Raw genomic sequence first — 17,565 nt, forward strand, 5'->3', positions numbered from 1 at the left:
CATTAACCTCGAACAATTGCAATCTGGAATTATATTTTGTTGATTAATGCTCCATTTAGCCTTGGGATGGGAATTGCACAATATATGATAGAAAAAAAGCAAAAAAAAATTCAAATCTAAAAAAAAGCAAATATAAAAAGGTGGCGATGAAGCTCAATTCCTGCAGAAGGTCTTACTGAAGGAGCACACACTTCCCAGGCAACACAAAAGGTCGGTTGAAATGGGGAAGAGAAAGCAGAGACATGATATGGTCTGACTCATGCTCCAAAATAGGAAGAACCAGGCTATGAGGCAAAGGAATGTCGCTGGTGAATACAAGAACATAAGAATTCGGAGCAGGAGTCGCCCATTCGGCCCCTCGAGCCCGCTCCGTCATTCAATAAGATCATGGCTGATCTTCGACCTCAACTCCACTTTCCTGCACTATCCCCATATCCATTAATATTCAAAAATCTATCAAGGCAGGACTTACACGATATATACGTTTCATCTGGTTTGCTCCATCAATACGTCAAGGTTTTAATGTGGAAACTTTCAAATGTTAGTCAGCAATTGATGCTTACTTCAGGTGCCTCAGCTGCTCTCAGCTACTGCACCACTGCAATCCAACCAAACCTGCCCTACGGGGTTTCAGATAGCAGACACTGGCAGAACAAAAACAGCATCGCCCAGCAGGCATGAGTAGTCAGATTTCAGGGGCACCAATCTCAGCTGTACTGCTGTGGGTGAAGAGGGGGGGGGGGGAAATGCACCACCTAGGAGCTGAAGGCTCAGAACACCTGGGACGGGAAGGAGGGTAACAAAAAAAGAAAAATCAAGGAATATTCCTTCCATTTACAAAAGCAATTTATGTGGAAGAAACCATCATATCGTTATAATGAAGACCGCGTGATTTGGAGCAGAAAAGGGCAGATTTAAAAGCCTAAATAGCAGTAAATGCGAGTATTGGAAAAACTTCTGTTCATTCGTATGCAACTCCCAACTGAACAAGTCCATTTGCGTGGATTAGGCCGTACAACACTGAATCACAGCTGGCTTCTGAAGCTAGATAGCCCCTGGACAATTGCATGTAGTGTCTGCAACCTCGATCAACCAGTCAGCAGAATAAACCAAGGGTACAGAAGATAAAGGTGTACTCCCGCTATGTTACATATTTATACAGTACAAGGAATATTCAGCACAGAAACGGGCCATCCGGCCCAACTGGCCTGTGCTGGTGTTTAAACTCCACACCAGTCTCCTCCGATTCCAGCCACCTCGTCTCAGCCTTTCAGCATATCTTTCCATTCCCTTTCCTCTCGTGTACTCGGCTAGTTTCCTTCTGAAAGCATCTATGCTATCTGCCTCAACCACTTCCTGTGGTCGTGAGTTCCACACACTCACCACTCTCCGAGTAAAGACATTTCTCCTGATTTCCCGATTGGAAATATTAGAAACTATGTATTTATGGCACCTAGTTTTGGACTCTCCCACAAGTGTAAACTTTCTCTCCACATCTACACTCGTGGATTTCTTGTGGCTTTGATCAATGGAGTCTCTGGTCCAGAGCACAACTGTAAAGATCAGCTGCTAACCCCTGGCCTAGGTCTTAAAGGCGACTACACTAGACAAAACCAAGTCATCGCAGCTACTGAGAAACCACAGAGGTCAATTGGGTTCAGGAAGGAGAAAATAAGCCAGTGTTTCAGCTTCCCATCACTACCCAGTGACGGTGCTCTGCAGTGTCCGTAGACAGGCTTCGGGCTCAGCTGCCGTCACCTCCATGACTGAAGCGGCTGCCAACATGCTGCCAGAACTCTCGGGGATTATTTGAACAAGGTACTGGCACCCATTAAACTGCACCCTAGCAAGAGTTAACCATCCTCAGAAGGGGGGATATTGGGAGGAGAAATGCTGAAAGAACTGGGAATCCAGCAAATGAATCCACACTCCATGGATGATTTATCCGTCACAAAATTACAGGAAAGTCGCTTTGCCGCACACCGTATCAGTGACTTCAGAAACCAACATAGAAAATAGTCAATGACACGGCCCTCGACAGTGTCCGTTCCATTTCCCGCACTTCTGCTCTCACCCCTTCCCCTCCCTCCCAGAACCACGATAGGGTCCCCCTTGTCCTCACCTTTCGCCCCACCAGCCTCCACATTCAACGGATCATCCTCCGCCATTTCCAACGTGATCCCACCACCAAACACATCTTCCCCTCACCTCCCCTTGCAGCATTCCGAAGGGACCGCTCCCTCCGCGACACCCTGGCCCACTCCTCAATCACCCCTAACAGCCCTTCTCCTTCACCCGGCACCTTCCCGTGCAAGCGCAGGAGATGCAACACATGCCCTTTTACCTCCTCCCTTCCCACTGTCCAGGGCCCCAAACACCCCTTCCAGGTGAAACAGCGATTTACTTGTACTTCTTGCAATTTAATATACTGTATTCGCTGCTCACGATGTGGTCTCCTCTACATTGGGGAGACCAAACGCAGATTGGGCGACCGCTTTGCGGAACACCTCCGTTCAGTCCGTAAGGGTGACCCTGAGCTTCCAAGTCACCTGTCACTTTAATTCTCCACTTCACTCCCACTCTAATCTCTGTCCTTGGCCTATTACATTGTTCCAATGAAGCTCAATGTAAGCTCGAGGAACAGTGCCTCATCTTTCGATTAGGCACTTTACAGCCTTCTGGACTCAACATCAAGTTCAACAATTTCAGACTATAATCCCTGCCCCCATTTTTCATGCTGTATGATTTTGCCATTCCCATTTGCAACATTTTATCTTTCCCGCCTCTTACATAAGCACAGTATGTTCTTTCAATTCCTTCCTCCCCTCCTAAACGCCCCCCCACGCCCCGTCTCTGCACCTGCTTAATATCTGTTCCATCTCCAGCTTTTTCCAGTTCTGAAGGGTCCCAGACCTGAAACGTTAACTCTGTTTCTCTCTCCACGGATGCTGCCTGGCCTGCTGAGTATTTCCAGCATTTTCTATTATAGAAAATAGTCAGCTGATCAATTGCAGCAGACCTGCTGAATTTGGTACAAATTAAATACACCGTTTTACCTCACCTCCAAAAAACTGAAGTGAACAAAGAAAAAAAATGTTTATACACTTACGTCTAAACCACCAACTCCTCCTCCTCCTCCTCCTCCTCCTCCTCCTCCACCAGCACCCCGGTTGCCAAACTCATTTCTGTCCCCAAATCCTCCCTGGTCACGATCGTGCAGGATCTCCATCACCATGTCGCGTGCTTGCTGCAATAGAGCACAGCAAAGAAGGTTAACCCAACGACGCAACGCAAGACCCTGCGATTCAAAGCAGAAGATACACAGCGCTACCGACAGGTTTAGAGCTGGACTCCAGAATTGGGCGACACAGGGAGATTACTTTTATCACTCTTTCACCTCAGATTTATTCACATTAACCCCAAGCGTCTCATCAAAAGAAAGGCTCTGATAAATATTGCAACTTCGGGCTGCGTGAAACATTCTTGTGCCCATAACCAATGTTCCCTGTAATTTTTTGGGGGGCCGCGCGGGCCCCCCTTTAATGGGCTGTGCGACTCATTCAAAAGTCCGAGCAGGCGCGGTTTTTTTCAAATGTAAAAGCCGGCTCACCAGCTGCACAGGACCCCTGGAGCGCCGCGCGGCTGTGCAGCTTAACGGAAACATTTCTCCGATCTCCCGACCATGCCTCTCGCCACGAGAACATGCAGGTCAGTGAGCTGCAACTTGAAGATTCGGCAAGCCCCAGTTTATGATTGTTGTTGAACCCTCCTGTGACCCTGAACGCTCACAAGCCAGTAGTGGTTGGACAGTCAGTAAGTCACTGGTGTCAGGCAACTACTAGGTTAAAGATTTTTTTTTTTTTTTTAAACTTGCCTTTAAAGATTGACATGAATCAGTCATTCATGAAAGAAAGAAAGACTTATGAAATAATACTGAGCGGCCTACGAGTGGCGCTGTCCAGGGAGAGTATAAATACTCGGGCACGGGCCCAACTTGCACAGGACATTCTTAACAGGAACTAGTGAAGGACACAACTAGACCTCCATGTTGAAAAACAGTTGATTAAAGCTTTGTTTAACGCTTAGACCAAGTGCCTAGTAGTTTTCTTATGCCAAAGATCACCTTCAACACAGAATAAAGCCCCCAGAGGCATGATCAGACGAAAATGGATGGCAAGCCAAAGTTTGGTCGAAGGGGAGAGTTGTAAGGAAGATCTTAAAGGAGGAAAGGGAGGCGGAGAGGCAGAGGGGCTCAGGGAGGGAATAAGAGTGATGTGTGCAGGTGGCTGATGGCACCGCCACCAATGATAGGGTCAACTGGAGAGGAGCTGCACAGTGGCGAGAGTAGGAAACCAATTACAATGCCAGCTGGCACGGGGACCAGGAAGGGTGGTTAGGTGGCCAGCAGTTCAGTGGTAATGGGGTCAAGTGAGCAGATGGTTTGTCTCAGGGTATGGCGGGGGGGGGGGGAGAACAGGAACATTGGAAGAGAAACTAGAGGGTTCAGTGCTCCAGCTGCAGGGGAGGTTTGGTTTGGTGGGCAAAAGGCAGCGGGGAAGCAGCAGAGAGACAGCTGGTCTCAATCTTTACTGACAAAAGTACACAAGCTCCTCGTGCTTGTTGGTGAGGGGTTTAAAGAGATAGCTGGTGGTGGAGAGCAGCAGCAGCCAGGGATATCTTTGCTCTCCAAGATGCTCCTGAAGTAGTGGGTGGGGTGGGCAGTGGAAAGTGGGGCCCGAGTGCTCTTCATGTGGTCCAGCCAGATCTGGTGAAGGATGGCAAAACCAGTTGCGCCTTCGATAAACTAGTGTCTGCCCTTTTTGGACTTGAGCAGATGAAGGTGGGCCAAACCACAGGGAATGGCCAGGATGGGGGAGAGCAAGGGTTTGGCAGGGGGATGACCTTAGATTCCCATAAGGAATATAAAGGTTGAGTAGATTGGGACTCTACTCATTGGAGTTCAGAAGAATGAGAGGCGATCTTATTGAAACATATAAGATTGTGAAGGGGCTTGATCGGGTGGATGCGGTGAGGATGTTCCCAATGGTCGGTGAAACTAGAACTAGGGGGCATAATCTTAAAATAAGGGGCTGCTCTTTCAAAACTGAGATGAGGAGAAACTTCTTCACTCAGAGGGTGGTAGGTTTGTGGAATTTGCTGCCCCAGAAAGCTGTGGAAGCTACATCATTAAATAAATTTAAAACAGAAATAGATAGTTTCCTAGAAGTAAAGGGAATTAAGGGTTACGGGGAGCGGGCAGGAAATTGGACATGAGTCTAGGTTCGGAATGGTCATGGCCCTGTGGGTGGTGGAGCGGGCCCAGGGGCCGTGTAGCCTGGTTCTGCTCCTACTTCTTGTGTTCTAATTCTGTGTTAGATTTCAGGAGATGGTTTTATTCCTGTTCCTGGCTGGGGTGGAGAACGCCTGTACAGAAGGTAAGTACTGTAGAAAATATAGGGACAGAGTGATCTCCTGGAAGAGTTTCGATCGCCTAGATGGGTCGGAGAGGAATTTCCCAGATTTTTTCTCCCAAATTGGCCATTGGGTTTTTTAATCTGGTTTTTCGCCTCTCCTGGGAGATCACATGGGTTCAGGTGGGATGGAGAGTGATAGAAGATTTGAGGTTAGGATCAGATCAGCCATGATCTTATTGAATGGGGGAGCAGGCACGAGGGGCCGATTGGCCTACTCCTGCTCCTATTTCTTATGTTATCAGGAATAATTAGGAGAGTTAGCTATTCTTAGTGACCAGTTAGCAGTAGAGAGGCGGCTATTAACTGTACTCCTGATTGCACTAGGCCTGCTGCAAGAGGAGGTAGAGGTGGTGACAATCTGCACATGGATGGCGCAGTTTGAATTCAGAGATACAAGCAAGCTCATACCTGTACTTTAAAAGGATCACCGATAATTCGGAGTGGTTTATCTACATTAGCATTTTGTGAACCATCTTGGATTAAAATCATCTTCACTCCAGCACGCTCCTGTTGACAAAAAAATTACAGAACCTTTAGAATGAGAGTACGAAAAGGAAGTAATACTAGTAGGGCCCCTGTCCATAAAACTTGGAACGCAAACTATCTCGTCTAAAAAACAGCGGTCTCCAAAGTTAATCACAAATTTCTCTATTTGCACGTCAATCAGCACATTATGGACTAATAAAACCCATTATACATTGACAGCACTATTTTTCTTTGGGTAATTCAGTGCCTTCCCACAATTAATAGTTAATGAAGTGCAGCACAAGCCTATGTCCTACCACGCAATGAGAGGGGATCTCATTGAAGCATACAAAATTATTACAGGGCTTGATAGGGTGGATGCTGGGAGAATGTTTCCCTTGGCTGGGGAGTCCAGAACCAGGGGCCACAGCCTCAGGATAAAGGGTAGGCCATTCAGGACTGAGATGAGAAGAAATTTCTTCACACAGAGGGTGGTGAATCTTTGGAATTCTCTACCCCAGAGGGCTGTGGAGGCTCAGTCATTGGGTATAGTCAAAACAGAAGTCAACAGATTTCTAACTAGTAAGGGCATCAAGGGATATGGCAATGAGGCCAGTGAATGGAGTTGAGGCAGAAGATCAGCCATGATCTCATTGAATGGCGGAGCAGGCTCGAAGGGCCGAATGGCCTACTCCTGTTCCTATTTCTTATGTTCTTATGCACCACACTGTCTGCAAACCAGAGAAATCATACAATTTGTTCAAAGAAATGTTTTCATAATGTGCATGTTGTTCGAAAACAGACAATTAATCTCCTAAATTTAAGATTGTATTGATGATTAGAACAAGTGGTTTGCTGCAGCACAATATAGGAATATATAGGACAGGAGACGACCAGTCCCAGAGTCGAGGAAAATCCATGCTCCCATTGCTGTTCAAACCCCTCACATTTTTCACCAGCTACTTAATCCATCTCCCTCTCTCTCTGGCTGGCTGGCCAGCCCTCACTGCCTTCCTTGGCAGCCAGTTCATACATTCACCACCCGCTGCGTAAAGTAAATAAATCTAAACTCTCTTCTCACCCTCCTTCCACATTTGGGACTGCGCTTTCTTGTAGAATCTGTGACTATGTTAAACATGCCAACCGTGTAGAATGTGGAGGACTGCTATAAGTTAAACACCCGCCACCCCCCAACAAATGTCAATAATTTGTGATTTGCTGTGTAAATATTAAGTCCATGGGGCGGCTGAGTTCCTGGTTTCTGAACAGTGACAATTCACTCAAACAAATCACTTGCCCTAGCTGAATGGAACTAGAAGCGAAAGAAGACAATCTAATTGAACAAAGTGCTCATAGCCAGGTTCCTGTTTGAACTGATGCCAACCGAACTCAGTTAGGACCCCAAACCATTCTACCTGGGAACTCAGATTTAATCGACTGACTGAAGTTACCCTTTGGACTGGCTTCAACGAAACAGATGATTTGGAATTTGATCCGTTAAGTTCCCTCAAACTTTATCCTCCCCTTTGTACCTGAAGTTGTTTGATGGTCTCTCCCCCCTTTCCGATTATTAGTCCAGCCTTCCCTGCTGGAATCACGATTTCCTGAATGGATCCATTTTGTCCGTTTGTGGTATCGTGGGGCTGACCCGGAGGCCCACCTCGACCCCTAGACACTATCTCGTCCAGCAGCATTTTTGCTGTCCTGAAAATATAATGCACACGAATGCAAATCGCATTATAACAAGCGTTTAACTGCAACTATTTTAATTTCTGGTAAACATTTCCTCACCCTATATTACAAAGGAAGCTGGGATTTAAAAGCGAACTATCATAGGATATTTAAAAGGTATTTTGCTAAATACAATATGTGGCTTGAGGCAACATTTGATTTCTGCTCCAGTCCCAACCATTGGCAGCTCTAATCAAGTTCTCTGATCTGGATGACTTTGAACCGGACTGAAACGAAGAGTGAGACAGGAGGTTTTCACTGCAACCATCCTAACAGGGCTAGGAGTCCTGGAATACAGGTTTTGCAGGAAACGTGCTGACCGTAACAAGTAGAGCCAAGCTCTTGAAGATTTCCATTCTTGTTCAATTGTGTTCCAGATGTGGAGAATGGACCAATCACCAAAATGCCTGGTGAATCCAACATGCCACAGAAGACAAGAACAATTCTAGCCAAGTCTGCTTCGAGGAGCCAGCTGTGTGGGTGCACTCCCGAGGGTGTTCTCATCTTTCGGCCTCCAGCCCTCTCCCCCTTGCTATTTTGGCCACTGTCAAATACCAAAGCATTCCGCTGAAGACCAGGAATCAAAAAGGAAAACAGCTACAGTCACCAGTTCATTGATACAACTCGATTAAGACAAGGAGCCCTCAGGATGGGAACTCAAAATTGCTCAAATGTGCCAGGGGACCCTACTGGCCAATTGTACTACTTTGAATGAATATGGTCTAAACCCAACACAAGATGCGACTCAATGCAAAGGTTGGGACATGGACAGAGGCACTGGCTCGTGACTAGACACTGGCTTACACTGCTACAGGGCAGACCAACATTGCTGACAGTAACTGGGACATTTGTACTTACTGAATTGACTCGGAATTCCCAGTCAACGTGACGCATCGTTCTGGCAAACCTCCGCTTTCTGGTAGAAAAGAATTTCTAGTTAGGTGTATTTAAAGGGCAAGTTCCCAACACAAACATGATTCATGACCTCAGGGAAGAAGAAAATGAATAGCCCCTTAAGGTGTTTTCACTAGTTTACTGGAACAAATTCTGCTAGTTTGCTGTGTGCGCAACAGGATAAAACCTCCATAACCACAAGATGATATAAAATTGTCAAGTAGAATAAGGCCTTTGCAGCCAGACAAAAGTCTCAATTCTACAAGATTAATATTTCTCCACAGCAGCAGAGATAATTTAGCTCTTCCTTTGTTAAACAGGAAGATGTTACAGTTAAAGGCCAACGAAACCACCGCTTTTCCTGAAGTACGAGAAACTTAACAGCATCAGGACTTCAGACACAGTGAAGCTCTTTTTTGGAGAGGTATGAGCTGAACTGTGTTCTGCTCGAGAAAAGATGTACCAACCGTCCCATCCATTCAACCAACAGCACTATTTTTGGGAGGTGGGGGTGGAATCGATCATAAAGGGATCCAGATGGACTTTAAAAAATGTTGCAAAGACACAAACAAAGTGTTATCTTTCTCGCTAAAATTGCCAATTCAAAATGGAATGAAGCTGGGCAGGTGGAAGGGGTATCAGTGGGAGAGCATTTTGGGGGTAGTGATCATAATTTAGTTAGATTTAGGGTAGTTATGGAAAAGGACAAAGACCAGGAATAAAAGTTCTCAATTGGGGAAAAGCCAATTTTACCAAGCTGAGATGTGATTTAGCCAAAGTGGACTGGAAGCAGCTACTTGAAGGTAAATCAGTGTCAGAGCAGTGGGAGGCATTCAAGGAGGCGATCGTGAGCGCTCAGCACAAGCATGTTCCCTTAAAGAAAACGGGTGGGGCTAACAAATCTGGAGCCCCGTGGATGGCAAGGGGCATATAGGGTAGGATAAAGAAAAAAAAGAGGCTTATGACAGTTACTGAGTGCTCAATACCATAGAAAACCTAGAGTATCGAAAGTGCAGGGGTGAAATTAAAAAGGAAATTAGGAAAGCAAAGAGAGCATGAAAAAATATTGGCAGGTAAAATCAAGGAAAACCCAAAGATGTTTTATAAATACATTAAGAGCAAGAGGATAACTTAAGAAAGAGTAGGGCCTATTAGAGACCATGAAGGTAATCGATGTGTGGGAGCAGAAGACGTGGGTATGGTCCTTAAGGAAAACTTTGCGACTGTTCACAAAAGAGAGACGATGCAGACATTGCAATCAGGGAGGAGTGTGAATTATTAGATGAAATTAACATAGTGCGAGAGGAAGTGTTAAGGGGTTTAGCATCTTTGAAAGTGGATAAATCCCCAGGCCAGGATGAAATGTATCCCAGACTGTTAAGAGAAGTAAGAGAGGAAATAGCAGAGGCTCTGACCATCATTTTCCAATCCTCTCTAGCTCCAGGTGTGGTGCCAGAGGGCTGCTAACACAGTACCGTTGTTTAAAAAGGGATAGACTGAGTAATTACAGGCCAGTCAGCCTAACCTCAGTGGTGGGGAAAATTCTGAGGGACAGAATAAATCTTCATTTAGAAAGACATGGATTAACCAATGACAGTCAACATGGATTTATTATGGGGAGGTCATGTCTGACGAACATGATTGAATTTTTTGAGGGGGTAACTAGGAGGGTCGATGAGGGTTGTGCGTTTGATGTAGTGTATATGGATTTTAGCAAGGCTTTTGATAAGGTCTCACATGGCAGACTGGTCATGAAAGTAAAAGCCCGTGGGATACAAGGCAAAGTGGCAAGTTGGATCCAAAATTGGCTCAGAAGTAGGAAGCAAAGGGTTATGGTCCATGGGTGTTATTGTGACTGGAAGGCTGTTTCCAGTGGGGTTCCGCAGGGCTCAGTACTAGGTCCCTTGCTTTTTGTGATATATATCAACGACTTAGACTTGAACGTAGGAAGTATGATTAAGAAGTTTGCAGATGATACAAAAATTGGCTATGCGGTGGATAATGAAGAAGAAAGCTGCAGACTGCAGGAAGATATCAATGGACTGGTCAGGTGGGCAGAACAGTGGCAAATGGAATTCAATCTGGACAAGTGTGAAGTAATGCATTTGGGGAGGGCTAACAAGGCAAGGGAATACACAATAAATGGTAGGACACTGAAGTGCAGAAGAACAAAGGGACCTTGGAGTGCATGTCCACAGATCCCTGAAGGTAGCAGGACAGGTAGATAAGGTGGTTAAGGCGGCATACGGGATACTTACCTTTATTAGCCCAGGCATAGAATATAAAAGCAGGGGGGTTATGCTTGAACTGTATAAAACACTAGTTAGACCACAGCTAGAGACTGCATGCAGCTCCGGTCACCACATTACAGGAAAGATGTGACTGCACTAGAGAGGGTACAGAGGAGATTTACGAGGATGTTGCCTGGGCTGGAGAATTTTAGCTACGAGAAAAGATTGCATAGGCTGGGGGTTGTTTTCTTTGGAACAGAGGAGGCTGAGGGGAGACTTAATTGAGGTGTATAAAATTACAAGGGGCCTAGATAGAGTGGATAGGAAGAACCGATTTCCCTTAGCAGAGAGGTCAATAACTAGGAGGCATAGATTTAAAGTAATTGGTCGAAGGATTAGAGGGGAGTCGAGGAGAAATGTTTTCACCCAGAGGGTGGTGGGGGTCTGGAACTCACTGCCTGAAAGGGTGGTAGAGGCAGAAACCCTCATCACAATTAAACAGTACTTGGATATGCATTTGAAGTGTCGTAACCTGCAGGGCTACGGACCAAGAGCTGGAAAGTGGGATTAGGCTGGGATAGCTCTGTCGGCCGGCACAGTCATGATGGGCCGAATGGCCTCCTTCTGTGCCGTAAATTTCTATGATCCTATAAAAAGAGAAAGCTACAGTGGAAAACCGTGCGTGTTATGCCACAGATTAAGAGTGCAAAATGCAGTTGTACTCACCATCACAATTTGGCCCTGGGGAAGGAAGAAAAAAAATCACAATTTATTTCGATTTGCAGCAACACAAGCTGTTGGGACCAGATCCTTTTTAAGGAATGTCAGCAATGGCCACAAGCACAAAACGGAAGTGTGGAGCCCGGACAAGTGGCTGCCCAGCGATTCATTTACTGAACCGTTTCAGCCCCAGCACCCTGCCACCTGAATCGGGCCCGAGTGGGATTCACGAGCTTTGCCTTTCTCCCCCGAAACAATCCTCAAAGAATGTTACTTCTGTTAAAAGGACAGGAGCTGGGGGGAGGGAGGACCATGTTTACTTCTGCAGAAGTAAAGAGCAGGGCTACAGTGGAGTCTTGGCTTCTGACATTGCTTTAATTGGCAGTTTTTGTGATCGAATTACAGCTGAAGTGTACAACTCCATTGCTCAGTTTTACTTTGAACATTTTTTTCTTTATCAGCCCTGTTTCATCGGGTACACGTCCATGGGTGCCAACAGCTTGCTGGTATCTCATCCAAGTGATCACTTTTCACAAAACAACCTAGACAGTAAGTATTGGTAGGCCAGCTGACCATCGAAGGCGCAACAACTGGGCCAAATTATGTCTGTGATGGACATCCGTTCCAAACCAAAAGGACACGGGATAGCGGTCAGGAACTGGAACCCTGGCTGACCTTTTCCCGTGCTTTAATGAAGTGCTGAGTTTGACTGGTGCACTATCTGCTGCCCAAGCTGAATGAGCTTACTCAGCAGAGCTCACAACCTGTTGCTATCTGGGGCCGAGGTGGATCCACTGAGCCATCAGGCAAACCCCAAATGAAAAGGATTGATCCAAGAAGCATGTGCTTTTTTTGTTTATATTTTTTATCAATTCAACTGGCAAAAAATGCCAAGCCCAGAAATAACTAACTTGCAACAATGCACGTGGTCGCAAAACACTTAAAATGTCATAGAAACACCGCCATGTGGAGCAAACTTGGAACTCAAGTAAAGAAACAAGATAAAAGCTTACAATACCTGGAGCAATCTGTACTTTGCAACCAGACTCCTGCTGTATTCGGTTTATCTGTTCCCCACCTCTGCCTATAACTAAAATAAACCCACATTTCACAAATCGGGCAGGATTACACATCAGCAGGTGGCGACACATCTTAGACATCCATACACGGTACACAGAGCACCTTCCAGAGCGGTCAATGGTACAGAGCAATGTATTACAGCAGCAGGTTTCAAAATCAGACCAGCTCGCTACAGTCTAAAACTACCAAATAAAATTAACTGAACATGCGTGTTACAAGTAAAACACAGTCGAACACCAATGTCTATTCTAGCTTAGCCACAGCCCCAAAGTATTCCACCCCCACCATCACACAACACAGCGGCACCTCACACACACCCATCAGAATCTCCAAGTTATCCCGTCCAATATTCTCTCCTTACCCCACATCTCCGGAAGGTAACGCATGCCCTTGTATGGTTCCAGAGATGGCGGGAGGCCTCCAGTATCTTGCCCAAGTGACCATTCTGCATCAGTGAGACTGGAAGGAGAGTGTCGAGGGATTTGTTGGGAGGGGGGTGGTGGGGGGAAGAGAGGGTTTTGCAACTACGCAGTTAGATACCATCTTCACACTCAAAGCACTTCTGGGAGAGGTTGGACAGCAATCAGAGGTAGAAACCCTGACAAATACCCACTCGGAACCTTGTGGGCATTCTGAGAGATTATTATCTCACTCTGCACAGGGTCGGGTCAACTGGGTCGCTCACTTTGGAAGAAAACGTACAAAATGGGGCTCAATACTCCAAACCAACAACACAGCCAAGTTACGGGTTTAAACAGACACCAATACTACCACCTGCTGATTCCACTAAAGATTTAAGCATGTGATTACTGGGGCTTCCATTATACTGGGAACTAGTGCTCACTCACCTACCTGTCCATAGGTTGCCCCAATGTGGCTGCATATGCAGCATTCCAATAAATAAGTCTACAGAAACACAGGGACAATATCTAACAGCTATCAAGTGCTTTCCACAGAACAGGTGGTGAAATTAGAATGCTCCAGGGAAAGGCTATTATGTGAGCCACACCATGGTACCAATGTTCCCTTTAAGTTACGCAGCCGCACAGCGCTCCAGGGGTCCCACGCAGACTTTTGAACGGGCCGCGCAGTCGGTAAAGGGGCCGTGCGGCCAAAGAAAATGGGGAACATTGCAGGGCACACATATTATATTATATATAAAACGCATACTTTAAAAGCCAAACAAGTTTAACTGTACCTCCGCCCCTTTTTAAACTTAAACCCTGGTTGCCCCACGTATCAAGGTACTGCAGTATTTCCACTACTCCCAATTTTAATATAGTAAAGCTGAAAGGTACCGCACAGTTGGCTAGAGTCCAGCATTCTCCAATCTTAACGTTCAAAAGTAAGGTGGCCCCTTCAGTGGGAAACTCTTGAGCACTATTAAAAGATGAAAATGGCCAAATTAAGAGTGCAGTGACCCCCCAACCCCACTTCCAACTACATCCTCTCAATAGCTTAATTGGTAAAGCCAGCATATAACGTGCTCGACACCACGGTCAATGCACTGAGTTGGCCGATCCCAGCTGGGATGCTGGTCAGGGTATTACAATTCACCTCTGCCCTCCCCAGCCTAGGGACGGTTGGTCCAAGTTCCCGATTCCTGATCGCTAGCCAGTGGTCCCTATTGAATTGTGCACATGTATGGGAATCGAGTCAGGACAGGAGCTGTCTGGTCTCACGTGAAGGAAGTTCACTTGGGCGAGCTACTGGAGTCGATGCCTTCAGGGGTACGGGGAGGGTTAAACCGCAAAAAGAGATTTTTAAGCTCCACTCGCACATGAACCCATTGTAAACTCACCGAGACCAACCATCCCATCTGGTACTCTGTAATCCTCGGTAAGGGTTGCCCTGGAAAAGAAGATAGATTTCAGTGCACGGAGACACGGGCCAGCGTCAATCTCACAAAAGGGGCATCCTTTATGCTCATTGCCTGTGTTTAAAAATCTTCCAGTGTAGCCGACTGCACAAGTTAATGTGCTTAGTAATTGTTTGAAGTGTACACATTACTGTTGAAGGCACAGTCATTTATACACAGCAATTAGCAAAACAGATCTGGATGGCACTGAAGGATGAAAATTATGTCACAACACTGATGCGGCAAACAATTTTAGAATTATACCCAGCTACTGAGAATTTTGAGTTAAGAATACACGCATCAACAGAACAAGGAATCAAAAGCTTAATCAAGCAGGATAAACAGGACACAATCTCTCACTGCTCTGCGTCCTGGGTCAGCTTCCACGCGCAGGCTGAGGGGTGGTCCCAAAGTTCTCATACTCTACACGCATATCATTTAATATCCCGGAGAAATGCTTCTCGAGTTAGTGTAAAGCTCATTTCCTTCCCCAAATATATCCCCTTAGGACCAGCACCAAATAAAGAACGAGCGCAGATAAATCGTTTGGTAATAAAGCAATGCTACTAAATATTTGGCTTGGACAGAAGCAGAGCCGAACTATCCTGGTATTTTCTCACTCTCCTCCTACTGCTCCCGTTCACTCAAATAGCTCTCTAGACAAGGTGGCAGTAACTACTCTGCTATGGGGGTGAGCTCAAGTGGCAAAACAACCACGCAAAGCAGTTTTACCTGTTCTGAGCACCACATGTCCATTCCACCTTCTGTAGCTTGACTGACTCTTAACTAGAGCAAAACTGGAGGTGGAAAGAGGAGTGAAGCGGCCAGAGGAGAGTGCTGACAGAAGGTTGAAAGAAACCAGGGAAAACTGTTACAACTGTATACTTCAACAGCATATATGCCACCATTAATTACGATTAAGAAGTTCAACAATATATACAAGAGCTGGTATTTTACAGCCTAATGTTGCTCCGATTGCAAAAGGCAAACGATACACATACTAATGCATACTTTAATCTGCCTGCACAGACCCAACACACGTCAAAAGGGAATCTTCAGTTTGGGACAAATGGGGTTTGGCAAGAAGTTCAAAAATGAAAACGCTGAAAAGTATCAATGTTTTATCTGCTGACTTCTGATTCTAAAGCTTCAACAAGAAGCCCGACTCCGACCCCGTGATGCACAGCAGCAGTCCGACAATAGCACATTGCTCCATTGACAACTCAGAAAACACTCGCATTTAGCCCCCCAAAAGAGTGAACAAGATTTCCGCTTACAAAAAAAGGGGAAAAAAATCAGGCCTTGCTCGATGTGGGAAAAAGTTTGGAGGGTGGGGGCTGAAATTTTGCATCCCTACATTATGAACCTGGTTTCAGATAAAATCTTTAGCAGATAAGAATGGATACTTTAATGCAAGTTTACCAAAAGACAATGCACTGAACACGTGATGGTGGGCACTTTATAAAAATCAGGAGCAACAACAATGCTGGTATTAGGAGTAACAGTTCAAGGATAATAAAATTTAGCATACATGTTAAAGGGGTGGTGGTCTTCCGGTCTGTAAAACAAAAACATAACAACAGGTCACCACCACAGAACAAATGCCCATTTGAGCAAGGCAACACTCTGAAGACGACAAACGAGAGAAATTACACAACAGCACACATCCTTCTACAACTGGATCCTGAATCCACAGCCAAAGATCACGCTGGACCCTGCCTCCTGCTATAAATGAGCTGTGAAAGGGGCACCGCGAACGAGGGGGACAGGAACAAAAGCAGCGCACTCATCTTTTTAAGGTCAGGAATCTTATTTCTTGTCGGACCTGGACAAGCAAGGCTCTACCAATGGTCCCGTGAGGAGCTGAGCCGAGCTACACAGAACCAGCAAGGGTACACTGTTTGCATAGAGTTAACTAAACTCAGCCAAGCCAAGGGTAGTAGGCAGAAGGCTGGAAACTATAGACCTGTTAGCCTAACATCTGTGGTTGGTAAAATGTTAGAGTCCATTATTAAGGAGACAGTAACGGGACATTTGGATAAACATCTTCTATATATATATATATAAAGCGGTCGATCTGTCTGTCCTTCTGTCTGTCCTCGGGTGTGCGTCTGTCCGGCTATGCGCTCGAAAGTTATACGGCGTACCTACGCGCGCGTTACCCCCAAAGAAAGCTTACACTTCCAGGACGCTGGTAAGCGTATTTACTTTTCGCTCGGACGAAAATTATTCGCGCCTTATGCAAAAAACCTTCAAAATTAAACTCATTATCTGCTACTTAGCATTGATTGACTGACGTCAAGGTTCCACCAATCCTGTGCCGTCACGATTGACCAATCCTACAGTACGGTCCCCTGATGGTTGGCCAATCAGGGGGTGTGTGCGTGGGCGGGACTAATCGTTTTCATCTCGGGGATCTGGCAGCCATTGTTTCAGTGCCATGCCTTCAGCTTCCAGCTCAAACTACTTTGGAAGTTAGTATCTCTTTTAAAAATAACAAGATTTACCAAAAACCTTGTATAAGTACTTTCACTTTCATCTTTCAAGGTATTAAGTGTGTGTGTGGGCGGGACTAATCGTTTTCATCTCAGGGATCTGCCAGCCATTGTTTCACTGCTTGCAGCTCAAACTACTCTCCTTATCCAGCTTTGAAAAAGTTAGTATCTCTTAAAAATAACAAGATTTACCAAAAACGTTTTATAAGTACTTTCACTTTCATCTTTCAAGGTATTAAAAAGGTAGAAATGTTGCCCGGCACCAGATTCACAAAGGGACACAGACAGGGCCCCAAAGCCTGGCACTCGATTTAAACCGCCCGCCCCAAAACAGCCCTGGCAAAGCCGGGCTCCCCCAGCTAGTAATTTAATAGGACAAACTCAGCATGGTTTCATGAAGGGGAAGTCATGTTTGACAAATTTGCTAGAGTTCTTTGAGGAAGTAACATACAGGGTGGATAAAGGGGAACCAGTGGACGTAGTGTATTTAGACTTCCAAAAGGCATTTGACAAGGTGCCACACAGAAGATTATTGCTTAAAATAAAAAATCACGGGATTGGGGGTAATATTCTGGCATGGATAGAGGATTGGCTATCTAACAGAAGGCAGAGAGTTG

The 17,565-nt window shown here is 45.7% G+C and overlaps 1 protein-coding gene across 6 annotated transcripts in view; it reads right to left on the reverse strand.

Moving 5' to 3' along the window:
- khsrp (KH-type splicing regulatory protein) overlaps positions 1-17,565 on the reverse strand; it is a 67,374-nt gene that overhangs the window by 21,574 nt on the left and 28,235 nt on the right. For 4 of the 6 annotated variants that reach the window (XM_085971864.1, XM_085971859.1, XM_085971860.1 and 1 more), the window contains exons 5-12: positions 15,985-16,011; positions 14,397-14,446; positions 12,534-12,605; positions 11,522-11,536; positions 8,529-8,586; positions 7,472-7,643; positions 5,883-5,981; positions 3,110-3,247 (exon numbers count right to left, since the gene is read on the reverse strand). In XM_085971864.1, the coding sequence (XP_085827990.1) occupies positions 3,110-3,247; positions 5,883-5,981; positions 7,472-7,643; positions 8,529-8,586; positions 11,522-11,536; positions 12,534-12,605; positions 14,397-14,446; positions 15,985-16,011 (631 nt within the window). The remainder of the gene's footprint in view (positions 1-3,109; positions 3,248-5,882; positions 5,982-7,471; positions 7,644-8,528; positions 8,587-11,521; positions 11,537-12,533; positions 12,606-14,396; positions 14,447-15,984; positions 16,012-17,565) is intronic. The other 2 variants (XM_085971861.1, XM_085971862.1) reach the window with 2 other exon arrangements.

The sequence above is a fragment of the Somniosus microcephalus genome, chromosome 31 (assembly GCF_052327205.1).
Source record: "Somniosus microcephalus isolate GS21.2 chromosome 31, FLI_Smic_1.0, whole genome shotgun sequence".
Classification (NCBI taxonomy): domain Eukaryota; kingdom Metazoa; phylum Chordata; class Chondrichthyes; order Squaliformes; family Somniosidae; genus Somniosus; species Somniosus microcephalus.